Source organism: Ixodes scapularis, unplaced genomic scaffold (assembly GCF_016920785.2).
Source record: "Ixodes scapularis isolate PalLabHiFi unplaced genomic scaffold, ASM1692078v2 PGA_scaffold5__190_contigs__length_132052651, whole genome shotgun sequence".
Classification (NCBI taxonomy): Eukaryota; Metazoa; Arthropoda; class Arachnida; order Ixodida; family Ixodidae; genus Ixodes; species Ixodes scapularis.
The window spans coordinates 42,741,778-42,763,102 of NW_024609880.1; the positions used below are offsets into that span (position 1 = coordinate 42,741,778).

General features: G+C 44.0%; 1 protein-coding gene across 2 annotated transcripts in view; it reads right to left on the reverse strand.

Annotated features, from left to right (window-relative positions):
- LOC8053706 (carcinine transporter) overlaps positions 1 to 18,737 on the reverse strand; it is a 49,933-nt gene extending 31,196 nt beyond the window's left edge. Inside the window, exons 1-4 of one of the 2 annotated variants that reach the window (XM_029990494.4) lie at positions 18,519 to 18,737; positions 8,603 to 8,764; positions 6,886 to 7,125; positions 5,317 to 5,420 (exon numbers count right to left, since the gene is read on the reverse strand). In XM_029990494.4, the coding sequence (XP_029846354.3) occupies positions 5,317 to 5,420; positions 6,886 to 7,125; positions 8,603 to 8,764 (506 nt within the window). In that variant the 5' untranslated portion in view covers positions 18,519 to 18,737. Of the gene's footprint in view, positions 1 to 5,316; positions 5,428 to 6,885; positions 7,126 to 8,602; positions 8,765 to 18,518 lie in introns of those variants that run through there. The other variant, XM_042293800.1, reaches the window with a different exon arrangement.
- Between the last annotated feature and the right edge of the window lie 2,588 nt (positions 18,738 to 21,325).

Consider the following 21,325-nt stretch of genomic DNA (forward strand, 5'->3'; position numbering starts at 1 on the left):
TACCCTGTAAATTTCATTAATTTTAAGCCAAGGGTTTAAAAGTTGACCCTCCCACGGGGTGTGTCCCCTTAAGCAAATATGTACGAAATTTATTAATTGAATATTTTTGTCAAAAACATGTACTCCCCGCTCATACAATGCCCGAAAGGGCGCTTTGAGGTATATTAAATAAATAAAAAAAAAAATTTGCTTCAAATTTAAAATCTACTACTCGCGCATGTCTATGCAATGCTTAAAGGCGGATGACCAGACTCGAGATTCTGCAAGGCTTCCCTCCTTGCCACGTCTTTGAGCGAGGGAAGCAAAGGATGGAAAGAAGGGACCAAGAAAGTCGGGCATGAGACTGCGCGCTAGTGGTGCAAAACTATCGATAGCACTATCGATAGTATCGATAGTCTCCAGAAATCTGACTATCGATAGTAAAAAATCTATTGATAGTACTATCGATAGTCGACTATCGAAAAACTATCGATAGTACTATCAATAGTCGACTATCGGAAAATTATTGTTCATCGACTATCGGAAAACTATCGATAGTCGACTATTGTAAACCTATCGATAGTACTGTCGACAGTTTACTATCGATAGTTTTACGACACTAGTAGTTTCAGTCATTCCCTCTTCTCTTTTTCTCGCTTTATTTTTTCAAATGGGACACCAACTAGCCCAAGCACTTACCATCCCAACTTTGGTTCAGCTTTCAGTGATAACGAAGACGGGATTGGCGGTGCGGCAACTGTGTTCGCTCTAGTGGTACAAAACTATCGATAGTTCTATCGATAGTCTCCATAGCTGCCAAAAATCTGACTACCGATAGTAAAAAAACTATCGATAGTACTACCGATAGTCGACTATCGAAAAACTATCAATAGTCGACTATCGAAAAACTATCGATAGTCGACTATCGAAAAACTATTGATAGTACTATCGATAGTCGACTATCGAAAAACTATCGATAGTCGACTATCGAAAAACTATCGATAGTACTATCGATAGTCGACTATCGAAAAACTATCAATAGTACTATCGATAGTCGACTATTGAAAAACTATCGATAGTCGACTATCGAAAAACTATCGATAGTATTACTATCGATAGTACTATCGATAGTCGACTATCGATAGTTCTGCGATACTATCTATAGTTTTTCCAAAACTATCGATAGTATCGATAGTCGATTCATCGATAGTTTTGCATCACTACTGCGTGCGCCTTTCGGATGGCTCGGCGGTTCAATGTCAAGCAAATGAGCATCTATTGCACGAGCACGGGAATGAAGATAAGCTTGAAAAAAGGGTGTCCCCTCAACAGACACGTCGCAATCTGTGTGCCAGAGGATTAGCGAAGGAATCTTCCATGACCAGGGAACAAGAACCAAGTCTGTTTCTCGCACCGCACGGTACGTCTTCGCTTAGTGCATTTTTCATCGAGGCATTTTTTTTATGTGAACTGACGTTTTTTTTTTTCGAAATGACTGCTACCCCTTGTTGAAAGCCTGGAACAAAATGCATTGGTATGAAAATATGAGGGCCACAAGGATCGTAGAGTGAAGAAGCTTCTTTGTACAAACTTTGGGGCGAAATATAATCTGCGAATAAGCTACAATGTGTACAAAGGATACGGTGAGTGAACTCAATCACTCGCAGGTCACTGCATCTAGGAAGCAAGATCTATCTCCCCTTCTCGGGAGGCCGTGGCTTATTTCGCTCGAACATATAATCGCATGTTTTTTATACTCGCAACTTTTGAACCAGCGTCTGTGTGAGGCTTTTTTTTAGTAGACTTTTTAATTAGTAAAAAGAGACATATGGCTCCAATCATAAACTCAGGGGTGGAAGCGGGCTAGAACCTTTTGTATCAGGGCTGGGAGCAGCAAAAGTCCCACTTTGGAGCAGTTTTGGAGCAGTAAAACGCTCGCTTTAGAGCAGCTCGGGAGCAGCAAAAATAAGTTTTGTAGCCGTAGAAGTAGGTTTTGGAGCAGGTCACGGAAGTCAAACAAATGTCTAAAAGTGATTTGTTGTTTCTAAATGTGAAAATGTAGCAAAAATATATGCATGCACATCCCAGAATAATTTTCAAGCAACATACATACACATTTTTCTATTTCTATTGCATTGAAATATGGAATATTGGCAATTTATGCAAAGGAAAGGCTTTGAGAACCATTCCGGCAGCAGGCAGAGTCATGATAGACTTTATATGGCAGGCCCCGACAATAAAAGCCTAACTTGAGCCACGCCAGTACAAAACCGTCTACTTAATAGACCAATTGTAAACATGTATCCAGAAAACTAAACCACTGCAAGGAGTCAGATAAACTACCTTCGCTGACTACAGTTTTTGTTTAATAAAGAATACACATGTTTAATCACTACTTAAACAGCCCTATAACCAAGTTTAGTAACAAAATACAAGGCTACTGACATTTGACAAAAATTCAGATGCAAAATAAAATGTGTATTTTATATCTTTAGACTACCACAGTCACTCGTACATATGCAGCTTTAAGCATCGACTAGAAGAGCAACGCAACCTTATGTACTCCATAAAATGCTGTGCATTGCGTGTCTCCATAAAAAAAATTAAGGTACCACAACATGTTTCAGAATAAAGCAGTCCTTGCTGACCTGTTTTCATTAAATAAAAATGTTCTTAATCCCTGTTCATAAAATACAGTAATCCCTACACCCAAGTTAACATACAAAGCTATATCTAATTACTTTGGATGGAAAAATATATTGTCTTAAAAATATCACAGCCACTAATACATATGCAGCATAAACACTGACTAGAAGAGCCCACAGGCTCCATGTTCAAAAAAAAAGGGTTGTGACTAAGCTGAATCTGTGTAATTTAGATACAACTGAAGTTCACCTTTTTTTCACAGTTTGAAGAGCAGAGTCAATTTCTTTTATGCGCTCGAGTACTTTGGGCACTTAATAGAGTTCACATCTCTTAGCAGGAGGTGTCCACTCCCCACCTTGCCCATGTCCTTAACTGCCTCACCCTTGCTTAATAGTTCTTGTGCACTCAGTAGAAGTGCTTTAAGAGAAGACAGTTTGAACGAGACTGAAAATGAGTTGTAGCTGATCAGGCGCTGATCCCTGCGGGGCAGGCTGCCTTCTTACGTGACAAAAAGCCCACCAACTTCTCCCTACCCTACCCAACCCCCCAACCCCCCCCCCCCCCCCCCCCCCCCCCCCCCAAACCAGAAACTTATAGGAGTAGAGTGGCTATAGCAAGTTAAGGTGCGTTCTTGACAGGAATCGGCAGCGCGGGAGTGTTGTACGGCATTTCTGATGTAACCCCCACTCCTCCACGCTAAAGGAAAGAAACAAGAAAGTGTGTAGCACTGCCAATTAACCAACTCGCTTAAGATCGCGGGCATTGTTTTCGCCAGTGGTTTGACGGCGGGAGACAACACACGACAGCGTGCACATTCGCGCACACAATGATGGTTTTGGTTTCGTTTTGACAAGACAAATTGAGCTCGAGAACGGATGTGCCTGTGCTCGCGATTCTTCACGGCTAAGTGTCCAAATATGGTAGGCTACTAAATAACAGGTAAAGCTAGTAAAGACCACTTACTTCTGCTCATGTTAATGGCTAAGGTAGCCCACCGGTGCCGAGGCACCAACTCCCACGATCACGGCAAATCGGGACCACGGGCAACTGCATGCGCGCTCCAACCGCGCCAACCAACTATGCCCGAAACAAAACCGATGTGTGGGTCCATATCACAAGAGCGAATGACATTTTAGCGAACGGCGACATTTGAGCGAATGGTCGTTTTAGCGAATAACGGGGGCGCGCGTTAACCCATCCGTCGCGCTGCGCTTTACGCCGCTTCGCGGCGACAGTCTGCGGCAACTCATTACAAAAATGTGAACCCATTTGGCCCACCCGAAAACGCCGCTTCGCGGCGTCCGACTATTCGCTAAAGTTAAAGTGAACTAGAGGACTCTAGTTCACTTTACTAAAGTGTCATTCGATGAAACGTGGGCATTCGCTAAAACGTCATTCGATCAAGTGAGTGCCTCCCCCCGCGGTGACACCTAACCAAAAGTACACACCTCATGGTGGCCCGTGGCCAACCGTTTTCCGCTAAATTTAGAGAAAACACACAAAAAAAAAGTTGAAATTGGCGTTTTGGAGCAGGCTGGCGCAGGGAAGTGAATTGGCGCAGGGTGGCGCAATTGGCGCAGCGCTTCCACCCCTGTAAACTTGCTAAGCATCATCAAAAACCACTAGATCAGCTATTCACCTAAGGAATGAGCGCATGAGAAGCGCAGTAGTGCACTAAAGTTACCATTTGTGCAGCAGGAGCAAGGTTACCAGTGCGATAAGGCACTCGCGCGATTTTCTTGTCTTTTATCAGAGCCCCAGCCTTGTACCTGTTGCACAAGTGGTACCTTTAGTGCGCTCTACGCTCCCCACGCTCTCAAAATATTTCTAAAAATTTTTGGTTTAGTGGTTTTGGACGACACTCAGCGAGTTTCTAATTGGAACCATATGGCTATTTTCCCTAATTAACTTAATTAGCAAATTTTACTCAATCAGCAGACTGATCGTTACGATTAGCCCCCTACACTTTGTCCCCCCTGGCCGTATAACTCACCAGCACAAACCGCATAAATGCAGCTTTCACGGCTTTTTCTTACGCAAATTTGTGAAGTTTAAAAAGAGAACACCCTGTATGAAGAAATACCAGTGCACGGCAAGCGGACTAAAAACCTGCACAGCCTTCAATGGCATTGTAACTCACGGACTTGCTTGTCAATCCTGTTGGGGTTGCAGTTTTGTAACCTAACCCCTCTTTTTTAGGTGGAGTCCATGTCCTACCCAACGTGGGCATAGCGCAGCAGGGGTAGGGAACGAGCGGGTAGAAAGGGGGTGAAAGGGGAAACAGAAAACAGGCAACGGTGGAAAGGTTAGAAGGAGGAAGAAAAGAGCACGAGAGAAAAGTGGACAGTGCAAACTGGTCGTTGCCCTTGAGGTCGCAAGACTCATTTTGAGTAAGGAGAGATTCCGAAACGTGCTCCTATTCCGGCATGTCGTCCTATAATAAAAGCATCAAATATAGACGCATGTCCCAGTACTTGAAACGAGTCTCGCAACCCAAACATTGCACAAATATATATTATTTTTCCTTCCTGTTAGTGTTTTCTGTGACATACATGTTCCATTAAAAGTTAAAACACTAAATTTTTTCTAGGTCAGTGTGTTTTGTATTTTAATTTCCAGCCCATTCTAAAGTTTTTCAACAGTACGACCAGCCTACCAAGAGGGAAGAGGAGGAGAATGCCAGACACTCACCTGTCAGCAATGAATCCAAAGGCCACCGATCCGATGCTGGTGCCGGCATAAAAGAATGCCTGGACGTAGTACGACAGCTCGTCCTGGTCGCACACCATGTTCAGCTGCATCCTCAAACAGCAAGCAGAACCAAAACAATCACTCGATCAAGGAATTCACTTACTTCCCTCATTGAGGGCCCTTTTTTAAGGGCATCATCACACAAGGGTTGGGAGGGTACATACAATTAAAAAAAAAATAGGCATGGGCAAATATTCAAGTTCCAAGTAGGATAATAATGTTTAAAAATGTTTTATGATGTTGAATTGCGCTAGGTCCTGTTCATGCCATGAGCGAAGCATAGACCTGTGTGCGCTCCTCCCTCCGCACAGGTGTACTGCAGGGAAGCGACACCTGAGATGTTGCTTCAGCCTTTTTTTGCAGTGCTGCGGAGCACAGTGAGAAAAAATTCTTAAAAAATCAGCGAGCCCATTTTAGTGCCTTCAAATCAAATCAAATCAATTTTTTTTGACACCACATCGTACAAGGATGGTGATGTCGGGAGCGCAGACAAAAAGCCACTGGAGTGTGGCTTCACGAGGTCCGTGCCCCGTGCCTTGAGGTCCCAACTGCCAATATATACTGCCAATATCATTCATATTAAGTCGAAGGTTCAAAAGTTAACACTTCTGGGTAGTGTGCTTCCTTAAGGGAGGACACTACTCAGAAAAGAAAATTTCTGTAAAAAAAGTTGATTTTGAAAAAAAGATATTTACATCCACCAACATCTAGGAAGTATTCTCAGAAAGGTTCATTAGTTTACACTGCAAATTTAATTTTTTATACACTATTTTCGGTCCACTGATGCTAAAGGAAAGACAGAGGTTGGAGCACTTTGAACGCAATTTTCTCCATTCCACTTTTTGGCACAAATTTCACTTTACGAAAATTGTTTCAGTATGAAACAATCGAGAGACTTAATATTTGTGGTTTATGTGCCAAACTTTTATGGAGCCGGTTACTATGAGCTAAGAGTTTGCATTTTCATGTTCCTTTATTATGGAAAATTGTAAGTTACATAGTAAATGTGAAAACAAGAATTTTTTTTCTCTCATACATTTTTTTTATCTGAAAAATGCTATTTCTTTATTTATTTTTACAGCAACCAGCAACAGGCATTCCAGTATGCAGTCCACGAGAGAAATATGTCATTATCAACATTATTTCTCAACGATAAATTCATTGAGCAGATTTCATGCTTTACTTCGTTCAGGGGGTATGGTACCTCATAAGATTGGTTCACAGGGCTGAAACTTTGCAAGCCCTCCTTCTATATGGCTACAAACACCACCTGGAAATACCATGTTGATTGAGTGAGCGGTTGAAATGTTTACATTTCCAGGTAGTGTCCCCTCCCTTGAAGTACTTCATAACGCTGCAGATTATTAAGCGAGAGGTCAGCTGTTTTGACTCCCGCCAAGAAACACAGACTTTTGTAAAGACATTTTTTTTTGTTACGCCATCCTGTGACACCCTGGGCTCAGCGCCCAAACCTGGAACGCGTTTCACATTGAAAGGATGGCCGCTCACCTCAGTAGCTATGGTTGGGTAGAGGCTGCCAAACTCGTAATCCCAGCCATCCTTGCAGGGAACCACGGCCCAGCTCGCGTTGGCCTCTCCGACTCCGGTGGCGAGCAGATCTGTCAGGTTCACGTCGTACATGTGGCACCGGCTTAGATCGCCCCCTCGGTTGGGGTCGGGGGGAAGGGCGAATTGTCTCAGGGCCTTTAGCGTCATGTTGGAAGCTGCTAGAAGATCGTCTGGAGGAACCTGCACATGACCCTTGCCTCAGTCACACCCCATCAGGGAAGATCACTGGCTGAGCGTGTTAGCACACTGAAGCTTGGAGCACATATGGAGCAAAGGCTTGCGCTACAGAACGCCGGTATGCTGGGTTCAATTTCCACCCCTGCCCGTTCCGATCTGGATGGACGCCGTACCGACATGTGGTCATGCATCACTACTGCGTGGTGCAGGTTAAAGGGACACTGAAGCACCTCAAAAATGTTGATATTTTTTTTTGCCCGGTGATTTAATATGGTGTCAGGCACCCAAGCAACATTTTGTTCCAGAGTCGCATATAATAAAAGCAAAAAACTTAACTGCTCGAAACCGAAGCATAAGCAAAATCCAAAATTTCGATTTTGCAAAATAAGGCGCAGAAGTGTCGGACGGGACGCTACGAACGCCAAAACGTCACTCGTACATAGATATCTCAAACGGATGGCCATACTTTTAGAAAAGAAGGGCACAATCAAGTGAGGGCTACCACGTCATTGTGCCCCTGGAAAATTTGAGAATGAATGGAAGCGGCCTCGCTTCTCTCCTCCTCGCTTCGGTTCACAAGCTTGACGGGACGTAGCAAGGTGGAGAGGGAATGAGAAGCGTAACGTGACTGGCCCCATCGGTTGTGTTCAATTGCGCACTTCTTTTCCAAAAAAATATGGCGATCCGTTAGAGATATCACTGTAAGGGTGACGTTTTTGGGTTTTGCAGCATCCTGCCTATCTGCCCAGCCTGGTTTTGTGAGCTTAAGATTTCAGTTCTGCATCCCTCTAATGCACCCGAAGCTCTTAGCAGGGCATTGTCACCGCTCCGGTCCGAATGCCACTCAACTATCTCGTATTGCTGCATCCTGTAGCTCATAAAAGATACAGACATCAATTGTTCCAGCAAGAATTCAATACTTGTCCATGTCGAGCTGAAACCAACTTCTTTCATCCTTTTCGGCACCCTATCATGCTTATTTTTACCTCTGCAACAAGGCACTGCAGGTAGACTGGTTCAAAACTACTGTAAAATCCAGAGAGATGCCCCCCCTTCAAAAGGTAAGCTGCCCCTATTTTTGGCTTAATTTGCTATTTTATTTTAAACACAGAAAGATAGCTCACTCCAAGTAATCATATGTTCGGATCAGTGATGACCTCGGCGTAAATGCGGCTAGGTAGCTATAGCGGGATATAAGCCAACATTGCTGACTGGGAAGTAGAGCCCTCTTTGCTTCATTGCACCTCGCTGCAATAACAAGTTTGATATAGAAACATGATCTAAAAGTAGCATTTCCTCCACTTTTCTTGGTTGCATACCGAAAGTTAGCCTACTTCTTATCTTCAACCAATTTTCTTTTGATTTTAGGTGGGACATCTCTCAGGATTTTACGGTATCTAGCATACCAGTCGATGAGACAATCTCAGTCAGGTCTGAGGCCAGTGAACAGACTATGTCAATGCCATAGTGCTCCACACACCTGCAACTTGCAGGAGTAATTATCTGGGATCAGGATGATGAAGTACTGGGTGAAGTAGACGAGGGCACACAGAGCACCGGAGGGAACAACCAGCAGAAAGATGAGCAACTTCTGGTAGACGCCAAAGTCGCCAGCGCCGGCAAGGGCATCGTTGAAATCCATCTGAAAAAGAAAGAAGTGCCAAAAATCTGAACACCGAATTATTGAAATGCCGAAATTAAAAAATTAAAATTTCAAAATGCCAACTTTGAAAAATGCAAAAACTCAAAATGCAGAAGTTCAAAACGCCAAAAACTTTGAAAGGCGAAAACTCTCACTGCCAAAACACAGCAAAATCGAAACACAACATATTTCAACACAGAAAATGTTGAAATATGGCGTATTATATCCCAACAAACAGGCCACAAACAGCCATAAAATCTTTTGTGTGGTACACTCAAATTTGTTCAAGAGGAACCACTTTTAAAGAATAAACATACAAAAATGCAAAGAGACAAAAAAAATAAGATACAGGAAATAATGTACAGTATATATACGTTCAAAATGTATCTGGGCTGGTACACAATAAGTGTACTTGAGGAAAGAAAATTTAAAAACAAACAAACAAGAAAGCATTACAGCAATAACAAGAATGAAGAAATGCTGCAACTTAGCGCAAATAATATAGTATAAATTGCTGCGAACAAATATTTCGAAACGCATGCAAAGACGACAGACAATTTTCTTTCGACTTATACATGACATCATCATATGAAGGAGGGGAACAAAATCTAAACCCAACATTGATGCAGCAATAGTGAGCATGCAATACATGCTAAGCTGCTAAGCATGTGCCATGTGCTCAGATTACTCTCGATCAGCAGTAATTGTAAGTCCGTAAAAAGATATGTTTGGTACATCAATGTACCAGGCACGTAGCCAGGGGAGGGGCCCATGGGGCCCAGCCCCCGCCCCCCTCCCCCCCCCCCCACCCCGAAATCTTCCACTTTGCTGGAGCCTCCTCTCCCCCCCCGAAACAAAATCCTGGCAATGTGCCTGCAATGTACCATCTACTTTGAACTTCTCTCTGCATGGTTCAAACCTGGAAACTGGAAAACACTTCTTGCTTGTTATACCAGATGGGAGAGGGATTTCTTGTTTACTGCACATCAAACTGACGAATTGTGGGCATTTTCTCGAAGATAGTTTAATACGTCAACTTTCTCCTGGTTGTCCATGGCAGCTATTAAACCTTCTTTGCACGTTTCGAGTGCTTTCATGGCGATTTTTCTGCAATTCAAATATTCAACATTCTGACTTTTTGGCATTACAGTTTTCGAGCGTTGCGGTTTTCGAGCGTTGCGGTTTTCGAGCGTTGCGGTTTTCGAGCGTTGCGATTTTCGAGCGTTGCGATTTTCGAGCGTTGCGATTTTCGAGCGTTGCGATTTTCGAGCGTTGCGATTTTCGAGCGTTGCGATATTCGAGCGTTGCGATTTTCGAGCGTTGCGATTTTCGAGCGTTGCGATTTTCGAGCGTTGCGATTTTCGAGCGTTGCGACTCCTGAGCGTTGTGACTCCTGAGCGTTGCGACTCCTGAGCGTTGCGACTCCTGAGCGTTGCGACTCCTGAGCGTTGCGACTCCTGAGCGTTGCGACTCCTGAGCGTTGCAACTCCTCAGCGTTGCAACTCCTCAGCGTTGCAACTCCTCAGCGTTGCGACTCCTCAGCGTTGCGACTTCTCAGGGTTGAGATTTTTCAGCACTGCAAGTTTTCAGTGTCACAATTTTTAAGCACAGTTTTTCAGCATTGCAATTTTTCATCGTCACAATTTTTCAGTGTTGAGATTTCTCAGTTGAGCATCTTAACAGCTTAGTGACTGCAGCTTTGTGACTTTACAGCTTTGACGTTCTACCTTATCATAATTCAAAGTTTTGAATTTTTGCATTTTTGTATAGACCCATAAAAAATGTAGTGTCAGCCTAGCTGTAGGGCAACAGCAAAGTGAGTTAAATAAGCTGAGGTCGGTGAACGCTATTTCAGCACACACAGACATGCAACAACAATGTATGGAATTTCCTACCAGTCTTATACACATTCACATATATTGATTTACTTATTTATTTATCAGTCCTCTCAGTGATACTGAACTCAAGTGGCAGCCAAGGTAATGATGGCCTGCTCCACGTAATCTAACAAGGGCCTATTGTTGCCCGGGCGCCAAGCAAGTGAGATGTGGGTTCCGGGTCAAGATTTTCAGGTGGCCTAAATGTATTGTCGGTCCCCGGTAAAGCCTCCCTGATGCTTTCGTTGGTCAAGATGCAAACCCCCAAGGTATAATTTTACACATTTATGTGAAGTTTAAGAGGGCAAAGAGAGAGAGAAAAATGAAATAAATTGTGCTTGAGAGTCCGGCAGGTCTATATAATTATTGGTGCCCAAATTTTTAACTGCCCCTGTTCCCCCATAGGCTCTGGGCAGGGTTCCAGAGAGTGCCACCATCGGTTGATCATCAGCGCCTCCGTGGCCAAGTGAGGTAACACTGGGATGTTTAAAATCGGCAGCGCCACCGGCGTACCCTTGCGAGATTATGTTGTTACCAATTCCGAGAGTTGTGTTGTCGCGCGCTACACTACCGACTGTTTTAAGAATCTATCAAACGTTAAATATGTAAATGTGCATCTGTGTGTGGTTGTGTCATTCTAGCATTAGGGAGTTTTAGTAGGTGCCTTCCTCAATAGGTAGAGACAACCCGAAACGGGAGCTAGAAGAACTAAATTGAACATCATAATATTACGGCCAGATATAAATGAAAGCAAATAAACAAGGACAGGCTTTTTGGTTTCGTTTTTACGTTGTTTGCGCATGCCTCAAGATAACAAAAGCAAAAACTTCGTCGAGCTTCCCTCCTCTACAAAAGCGCACTGCAAAAGCGGAACAAAAAATGCCCCCCCCCCCTCCCCTTTCCTCCCTCTCATCCTTACCCACATGAACGCCGCATGGATAACCTTTCTTGTGGGGTAAGTACATATTTTTTATTATTTCTTGGGTAGACTTTTCTCGCGACAGGGATGAAGTTAGGACCGCATAGACACGGGTTGAAATAGAGCAACCATCTTGGGCAGCTACGCGATTATGCTAAAGGCACAAACGACAGTTCGTTCTGCAATCGACAAAGCGGAGAAAACGCTCACTTCGGTTTTCGGCAACTACGATCAAACACTCAAAAAACGTCATTCAATCAAGATGGATCTGTGGAGCAGAGAGCAGTGAGAGTGTCAAAGGACTTATCTGACTTTAGAGTTCTCACATCGAATACAAGGATAAGGCCGGGCTTCGACCGCATTAATTTCAAATATCGAGTCAAATAGCGCATTTAGAAATTCATCTCAAGTCAGGCAGTGTGAACGGGCTTACTTTACACGTTTTACGGCATTTATTCATCTCCGACGGCGTTGTATTTTCCACGGCCTCGGCGGAAATTTGCGGAGCTTCACGCCTGCAAAGCTTCTGGGGTTGCGACAGTTCGGTACGCAACCGGGTTTACAGCTTCAGTGTTTACGTTTCTGGGATATCAGATAGCAATGTTAAAAATAAAAGGCCAAAAACGTGCGAATCAACACCTTCAAATTGATGCATGAACAGCCCCACGAGCAAGCAGGCTTGCGTAAGGGCTTTCTCAGTGTTGTAAATATTTTGAGTTAGATGGACGCAATGTGTCACACCAAACTCGATTGCCCGAAGGGTACAAGCTAGTATGTGATCATGTGATGAAAGAAATGTTTATCTTTCGTCACATGATGCTTGGGTATGGGCAGGAACATGATCATGCGACAAAAGATATGTTTATCCTTCATCACAAGATCACGCTCCTGCCCATAGCCAAGTTGGTTGAATGGGCCCGCGAGCACACAGCTCCCATTGCACTGTCAGCTTAGGGGTGAACGGAGTACATAGTGAGGCTACTGCAATGTCTGTTTTGTTATTGCATCTCTAGAATGAGCCTTGCTTCACCTGTAAAATCTGTGAAGGGGGGCAGGATATTGGTGCGTGCAGCTATATCTTCAAGTACACATAAGTTCTCCAATGTTTAAGTTCGTAGCGAGTGATTCTGAAAACTGGTATAGAAACTGCCATGTCCCACATGTACAAGCCTCTTCTCATGTATGACCTTTGTGCACACTATGCAATTTAAAAAAATAATTAAAAATGTATACTGTAATCTGCAGTAAATAGCAAAGGTTCCTCTATCATTCTTTAAATTTCCTTCTTAAATATACAGCAATGTCTCGTTTAGTATGAATATACCCTACCATATGGACAAAATTTCCTGGGACGCACTAGGGTGCCTACATGTTCCCGCCGCTCAGCTGAGCGGAAACATGTAGGCACCCTAGGACGCATTGGGTAAATACTTGTACTATACATGCATTTCTGACACATATAGAAAACTCACATTTTAGAAGGTCTTTGGGGGGGGAGCGGAGATGTCTATATTAACAAGACAATTTTCTTTCGATACTCAAAAGAACACTCGAAGACATACGCTAAGTCTGGACGACCTACTTTCACGCCCCGCCCCAGAAAAAAGCAATTTTTTTTCTCCGTATCAGAAACAGCAGCATGCATGTCAGATAAGTCGCAAAGTATTGTGTTAAAAAAAAAAAAAAAAGAAGCAGTATATGTCAAGTGCCTTGGTGTTGCAATATCTGATGAAAGATGTTTTGCAACCAAAACAAGATGTAGAAACAGATGCAACAAGAAAAAAAGAGGCCTACCACTTGTCAATCCCAAGTGGTGGTGTCTTCAGAGAAGAGATAAAATACACGGCCTGTCTAGAAAGAAAGCTCGCAGTGTAAAACTAATTGGAAAGATAGGCTCGAATTTGTCTGATGATAGCAAACGTCGTCATAAAACTAAAAATGATTATTTTTTGTGTCAGGAATTATAACCAATTCTAGCTAGCTGTCATCATGCTCTAAGCCGTCCCTTTGTATATATGTGCAAAATGGCAACAGTAAATATTTTTAAGGGCCTCAGCAAAGCATTCAATTGGTTGGAGTTAAACCTGGGGAGATGCAATATTCAATTGCAGTGCAAATTGGCTGGCATGGTTCGGAGCACGCAGATGCGAGTTCGTGTTTAACACTAAAACCAATAAGAGCTATTGGCATTATTGAATATTTTCCCATTGGTGCACTAGCACCTTACCACCCATATGCAAGTACTTTGCTGCAACTACTTTGCTGTCACACTTTTTTTATTGTTTGACCCAAATAAAATACCATAACGTTAGAACAAGTCTGTCCTTTGTTAACTTTCATGTTTAAAAAATATGTGTCTGCTTAAAGTGGGCAATTATCTTTCCAGCGACACAAATGTCTCTGGAAGGATGATCGCTTATAACTAGGGTTCGGAGATTTCGGTTTAAACCGATAAAAGTACACCGAATTCATTTTCGGAAATTCGGTTTTAACCGAAAAAGGTCAGTTTATAGGTTCAACATTTTCGATTTAAACCAATAAAAGTTTGTAGAGTCCATTTCCTAAAATTCAGTCTGAACCAGAAAAGGTCACTTTGATCTTCCAGTCAAACAGCAGAGCTGTGGCGAAAAAGTGGAACGACAGTGTCGATCGAAACATGTCCGAATGTATGGGATACACGGATGCCATCACGACGTTTTAGTTTAATGTGCGCATCATCGATCGGAACATGAAGCTCAGGGTCATATTAACAGGAAGGAAAGAGTGCGGATCAAGGAGGAGAACCTGGGCAAGTACATGTGTGTGTACTGTAATGAGATCACGTAATCCTGATGTACAGAAGGTGAAGTTCCATGTTTATTGGGCATAGGCTTCATATCGGAGTTGTTTGTACTTATGTTTTTTTCTTGTTTCTTTTACAGTTGCACAGATTTGCCAAATGAAGTGTCCATTTCTTTTTCAATGTATCTGTGCCGTTATTCTTCGAGTGATCACAAATATCAGAGCTACGTACAAGGATCGTCTGATCGGGTGTCCCATTGGTGTTTATTTTATATTCACAGAAAAACAAAAACAAAAAAACATGAAAATTGTATTTTAAAATAAACACCGAAAAAAGTACGCCAAATTTTGAAAAAAATTCCGGACGCTGGTGGCGGCTGAATTGCCGCGTTTTCTTTTTTATATTGTGTTCTGTGGCGAACATAATTTATAGAGGTCTTTAAAAGAGCAGTGCTCTATTTGTGGGAACGAAAACAAAGAAGTGAAAGCTGTTTTGGTGAGTCCGTGTGCGACACAACAAATGCAACTGGAATGTTTGTTTCATTTTATGTTCATTGTTTTACGGCACCGTACACTCAGCCGTGTCAATCTATAGACCGTTTTATCGTGGGTAGCGCCATTTTGAGAGCGAGAGAGAAAAGGGGAAAGGGCTACCGGCGCTTTCCTCCTTTCTGATTGTGTAGAAAGAGTAAAAGTCCCGGATGAGAGGCTTGGCCGGCGTTGGGTGTCTGCTGTGCCCCAACTTCTCTCGCGCTGTCTTTCCTGTTTTAGACTCGCAAACTTAATTAGAGCCACGGGCTTCGATGGCAACAGTCCCCCAATCATCGGGACACCATTGCTCGGTCATAGGGTGCACGAATAAAAACAGAAAGCATAGAATACCGCCCAAAGGACCTCGTAGCTTGCATGGAATTCGGCAAGGCACGTGCGGTGCGGCTGCAATGTTTTGAGGCTCCACCGCTTTCCGTGTGACTGGAAATGATGAACCATTCATAAATTTTTGCTTGCAATAGGCCCATTTCAACGCAGCCGTTTTTAGTAATGAACAAGCGATACACGAAACGGGAACCTCAACTAACTTTTGTGAACACCCGGAGCTGCTACATATCGTTTTGCTGCGCTGCTTTTATCTTGCGTATCCGTGTTCTCATATTTCCTTGTGGATGAACGACGAAGACGTTCTAGAGGTGCTTATATCGAACCGCAGAAAGCGTCAAAGCAGCCACGAATTATTTTACTATTTGATTCAATATTTCGAGTACTAACCTCCAATTTCTATCACTGACACGTTCGCTGCCGCTGTTGCCCCCGTTGCCGCACTGGCGGATTCCATGACTCGAACAAAGAAACGTACACACTGGGCTCGAAGACGCAGATCGCAACTCACGAGTCGTACCCTCGAGCGATTATCCAGCGCTTCAAAGTGCCCAATCAACGGAAACAACCCCAAAAACCCACCAGCGGCACTCCAAGGAGCGCTTTTGCCGGCTCTCTGGTATCGGCGTATCGCACAGGGGATCGCTATTCAGGAAAACCGATAGAACTACCTTTTCAACAAATTCTAGCCTCACCCGGCGGCGGAAATAAGCCTTCAACTAAGTGTTGTAAATTATGAAATCGAGTCAGTCACCACTGCAAGTTATCAATATTAGGATAAATTCAGTTACAAAATTTACAAGCTGAAACAGCAATTATCACGAGAAAACTGGCACGCACCTTGCGAGCGTACCCCATGTTCATCGGCGGTACAGCGTTCGGTGCGCGCTTCATCCACAAGTTGTTTTGAGCACAGTCGAGAAGATGGTGTTGAGGAAATGTCTTTTCCGTTTACGAACGCAACCCACTGCCGCCAAGACCGGGGTCATGTGGAAAGCGATCGAGCTTAATTGCAGCCGCTCTCGCCTTGCCGGATTCATTGCAAGCTACATAGGTCCTCGGACAGTATTCGACGCTTTCTGTCGTTATTCGTGCACGCTATGACCGAGCAATGGTGTCCCGATGACCGGGGAACTGTTGCCATCGAAGCCCATTACTCTAATTAAGTTTGCGAGTTCAAAACAGAAAACAAAGCGCGAACGAAGTTGGGGCACAGCAGACACCCAACACCGGCCAAGCCTCTCATCCGGGACTTTCACTCTTTCTACACAATCAGAAAGGGGGAAAGCGCCGTTAGCCCTTTCCCCTTTTCTCTCTCGCCCTCTTTCAGTAAAACGGTCTATAAAGGTCAAAATATTTGACCACACAGGATATCCGTACTGCATGGATATTCCCCGCCCACAACATAAAATTCAATGTCTCATCAATCGAACAAAAAATATATTGTACGTACCCCACGGTGCCGCGTAATCCAAACAGGATTTGAGAAAGGTTTCAAATAACACAGCATATCCAATATACAGTGTCGACGATAGTCACTTCACGACGATCGGACGGAATCTGGCATGTTTTGGGGAACATGTAGAAGAGAGCTCCTTTTTTGCACAGCTTCAAAGCAAATGAACGAACATGCTTATTCCGTCGCCACACCCCGGACCCAACCTTCTCAGCTAGTTTTTGCGAAGTCCCGGAACACAGCCTGGAAGGCTTTTTGGAGATTATCTCGAAGGAAATAATCCTCCAAGCACGTCGAACTGCCTGTGTCACGGGCTGCTTGACGTTCGCTCTCTTCGTTCATTTCCTGCGAAGACCGAGCAGGCTACGAGACCTGGTATTCTCTGGTTCTCAGTGGAAGATAACATACAAAGGGTAAGCATCCTAAACAGGCGAATAAAGTAAAAACTTCCAAGAAAAGCCGGCGAACTCCGAATGCAAAATGCAGGTGGGGAGTCATGCTGACCGGGTTTCCACAGCTCAGGCGGGTGCCAGAAATTTCTGGCTGATAGGGGTCGCTCGATTCGCAAAATGGCAGCGGCCAGAGCGCTGTTTTTGCAAAGGTCTATAAATATGTGTTAAAACAGAATACAATAAAATGACTTTTATATCACTTTGCTTCGAAGAGTTCCTCGTACTAAGAGAAGCAGACGGCTTATAAGGTATCATCCAGATGCCTTTTCTTTTCATTCAGGCCTGATTTCATGATGCAAAATGAATGCGCGGATTGCGGGTCGGAGGCGGTTACGAATTTTGCGGATACGGTTCTGAATTTTGCAGGTGCGGTTCGGATGCGGATCGAACGCGCGGATACAATAATTTCGGAAAATCGCGAATGCGGATCATACGTCGAACGCTCCCGCCAGCATTGAATCATCGAAGATATCGGCTTTTAGCTTACAGGTGCTTTAAAAAGAAAAGAAAAATGAAAGAGACTAAGTGAACGTGTGACGTTATACGTGTATGTCATAAGCGATGACGAAATTTGGATGCGGAAAATAGAAAGAAAAAAAAAAGAACATGACAAGCGAGGTTATATGCTCAGTGCCGCAAGCGTGCGTCGAGTCTCCAGTTGGAATTATTATTTGCAGTCATCAATTCCAATACAATCCGAGAGCGCGTCCGGCAAAATGGAACGACCTTCGGTCCCGTACGCTCCCGTTTGTTTTTCAGCCGCTCGAGTTGTCCTTGTAGACCGAGAAATATCGGTCACGCAACGACGAACACGAGACACAGAAGCGACATCATCAAAAAAAAACAAGAAAAAAAAAACCTCTCTCTGCTGCAGTTGGGTGGTGCATGGTTGGGCGCGGTAGCTGAAAAACTGACGTCGTTAAAATGCGCGTAGGAGCATTGCCAGTAATCGGAGAAACGCGCCTTATATGTCCGATCGAAGCCCCATCATCAAATCGAATAAATCCCCGCCAATCAAAATATCAACAGTATCGCGCCTCTACGAGAGTGATAGCGCGGTACGCCGGAGATTCAAAACCAAGCGGAAGCTCCCGAGTCTCGGACGCGAGAAAACGGCTGGTTTTCTGACATGCGATGCCGAAAGAAGTTGCCGGCACATCCCTACGTCTGAACGATGACCGTGCTCGTGGATAAACTACACCCCAACTTATGGGGGGGGCATGGTTTTTGACTTGTGGCGTAAAGTACAGCGACCACACACACACACACACGTGTGTCTTATAATGACATCGATTTGTGCTATAGTTTAGTTTAACCCTAGGACGAGCCAAACCCGGCCGGCTCGAGCGAGTGCGCAAAGAGGAGGTCGCTGATGTGTCTGGACATAACTCACAGTTTTGGGTTCACAGGTTCCTCGCTGACCGTTTCTTGAAGACGCCCAATTCCGAACTGGAACGAAAAAGTTCACTCCGGCAGCCCGGCAACGGACGAAGCGTGCTCTGCGTGTGCGTGACCTCGACGATCGTGCAGACGACGGAGTCACGTGACCATTGCTTTCAGTGTTTTCAGACTGAAAGCGCCGAAATGTCTAAAACTGGTGTTTACAATCGTTTATCACATTTGTCAACTGTCAACCTATTTGTTGGGTTTTCATCTAACTGAATTGTTTTATAATTATTAAAGTTGAAATGAATTCACCAAAATTAAAACCGGAGGAACAAAAAGAGTACGACCAGGTCCGACTTTTTCGAACTTTTAGTGAAAAAATTCGACCAACGTTACTAAAACACTCAGTTGGGAAACTCCATAGAGACATCTTTGAAATAGTGGCCCCAATCTGTCTCCGAGCACCGAGCTAATGACGAACATAACGCCACCATTTTTCCCGCAGCGGCCACTCGAGGAACTGCACGTGACTTCTATTTTGGCTCTAAGAACAGATACAGCGGAAGAGGTTACAGGGGTGCCACCCCCGTCTCCCCGGCGGACGCGCCGCGTCGAACTACTGAAGTTAAAATGCACCTAGGTCGGGACGGGCTACCTGAAAGGCCCGGTGAGGCATGGTTGTATAAAAACAATATTAATTGTTCCGCAAAACCTTGCAAACTAAAGAGTATAAAATCATCACGCTCCCTTCATTTGGTACAAAACTCCAATAAATTTCATAAAAAAACAGTCTTTTCCGTTTGTTTTTACGCAAAAACAGGCTTTCAAAAAGCTCAAAGGGACCACAGTACAGACAAACGATGAAGAGTGGCGCTGTTGTCGCATTTAGCTCGGTCTCGATGGACGCCAGCGGCCCAGGTTTCGACGGCGAGTTTCCCAACTGAGTGTTTTAGTAACGTTGAATTCGAGGAACCTTGTATTGAGGTTCGACTCATGTGCGCATGCGCGACAGGCTGGCCAGTTGGCTTCGGATCGGATGGTGATGGCGAAGGGATGAATTAAGGTTAGCGCTGATTGATTATTTGAGTTAATACAGTACAAAAAAATTAAGTTAACTTTTTCAGTGATTAGAATTAGTTTCTTTTAATTGCAACTGTTTATAAAATAAAATAACCCTTTTCATAAAAAAAAAAAAAAAATTTCCAAACCTAGACATGCTTGTATCAAGGTCTGGCCACACTGTCCATGAAGTCGAACCGGTCGAGTCTGGTGAAAAGTAGGGGTGTCGCGAACTTTTGTCGAACCGGATTTTTAGGTCGAACTTTCGTGGTTCGACTGGGTCGAACCGGTTCGACGAACCTTCGAACTTTTCACCAGATTCGACCGGTTCGACTTTGTGGACAGTGTGGCCAGACCTTGATACAAGCATGTCTAGGTTTGGAGAATTTTTTTTTATGCAAAAGGCTATTTTAATTTTGTGAACAGCTACAAATAAAAGAAACTGATTCTAATAACTGAAGAAGTTAATAACTTAATTTGTTATGCTGTATTAACTAAAATAACCAATCAGCGTTTCCCTTAGTTCATCCCTTAGTCATTACCATCCAATCCAAAGCCAACTGGCCAGCCTGTCGTGCATGCGCACACGAGTCGAACCTCAATACAAGGTTCGTCGAAATTTCCACTAAAAGTTCTAAAAAGTCGAACCTGGTCGAACTCGAACCTCGGCCGGTTCGCGACACCCCTAGTGAAAAGCTCAAAGGTTCGTCGGACCGGTTCGACCCAGTCGAACCCCGAAAGTTCAACCTAAAAATCTGGTTCGACAAAAGTTAGCGATTTGATGAACCTTGTTTTGAGGTTCGACTCGTGTGCGCATGCGCGACAGGCTGGCCAGTTGGCTTCGGATTGGATGGTGATGGCTAAGGAATGAATTAAGGGCAGCGCTGATGGGTTATTTCTAGCGGTGTCGCGAACTTTTGTTGAACCAGATGTTTTGGTCGAACTTTCGGGCTTCGACTGGGTCGAACCGGTTCGACGAACCTTCAAACTTTTCACCAAATTCGACCGGTTCGACTTTGTGGACAGTGTGGCCAGACCTTGATACAAGCATGTCTAGGTTTGGAGAATTTCTTTTTTTATGCAAAGGGTTATTTTATTGTGTGAACAGCTGCAATTAAAAGAAACTAATTCTATTCACTGAAGAAGTTAATAACTTAAATTTTAGTACTGTATTGACTGAAATAGCCAATCAGCACTGCACTTAATTCATCTCTTAGCCATTACCATCCAATCCGAAGCCAACTGGCCAGCCTGTCGCGCATGCGCACACGAGTCGAACCTCAATACAAGGTTCGACGAACTTTCCACTAAAAGTTCGAAAAAGTCGAACCTGGTCGAACTCGAACCGCGGCCGGTTCGCGACGCCCCCAGTTATTTCAGTTAAGGCAGTACAAACAATTAAAGGGGCCATGAAACGAATTTTGGGCTGGGATAAATTATTTTAAATTGGAACTTTACGAATCGCATATCGTTTAGTTACCAAAAGAAAGAGGGTAGAAAGTCAACATGCCAGCTTTTCGGTATGAACATTTGAAAATATAGCGGACTATTTTGTACCTTCTTTCTTTTGAAAGCTCTCCGCCTTTTCACTATGATACAACCGCGGTTCCCAAAGCGCGTCAGTGGTGCCAACCTGACGTCAGCCGAGCCCAGCTCACGCATTGGACACGAGAACTGCGTCACACGGACGTACGCCGCTCGTCAACAATCAATCCGCCGACGTATATTCGGAATTGCGTGTGCCCTGACGGAACT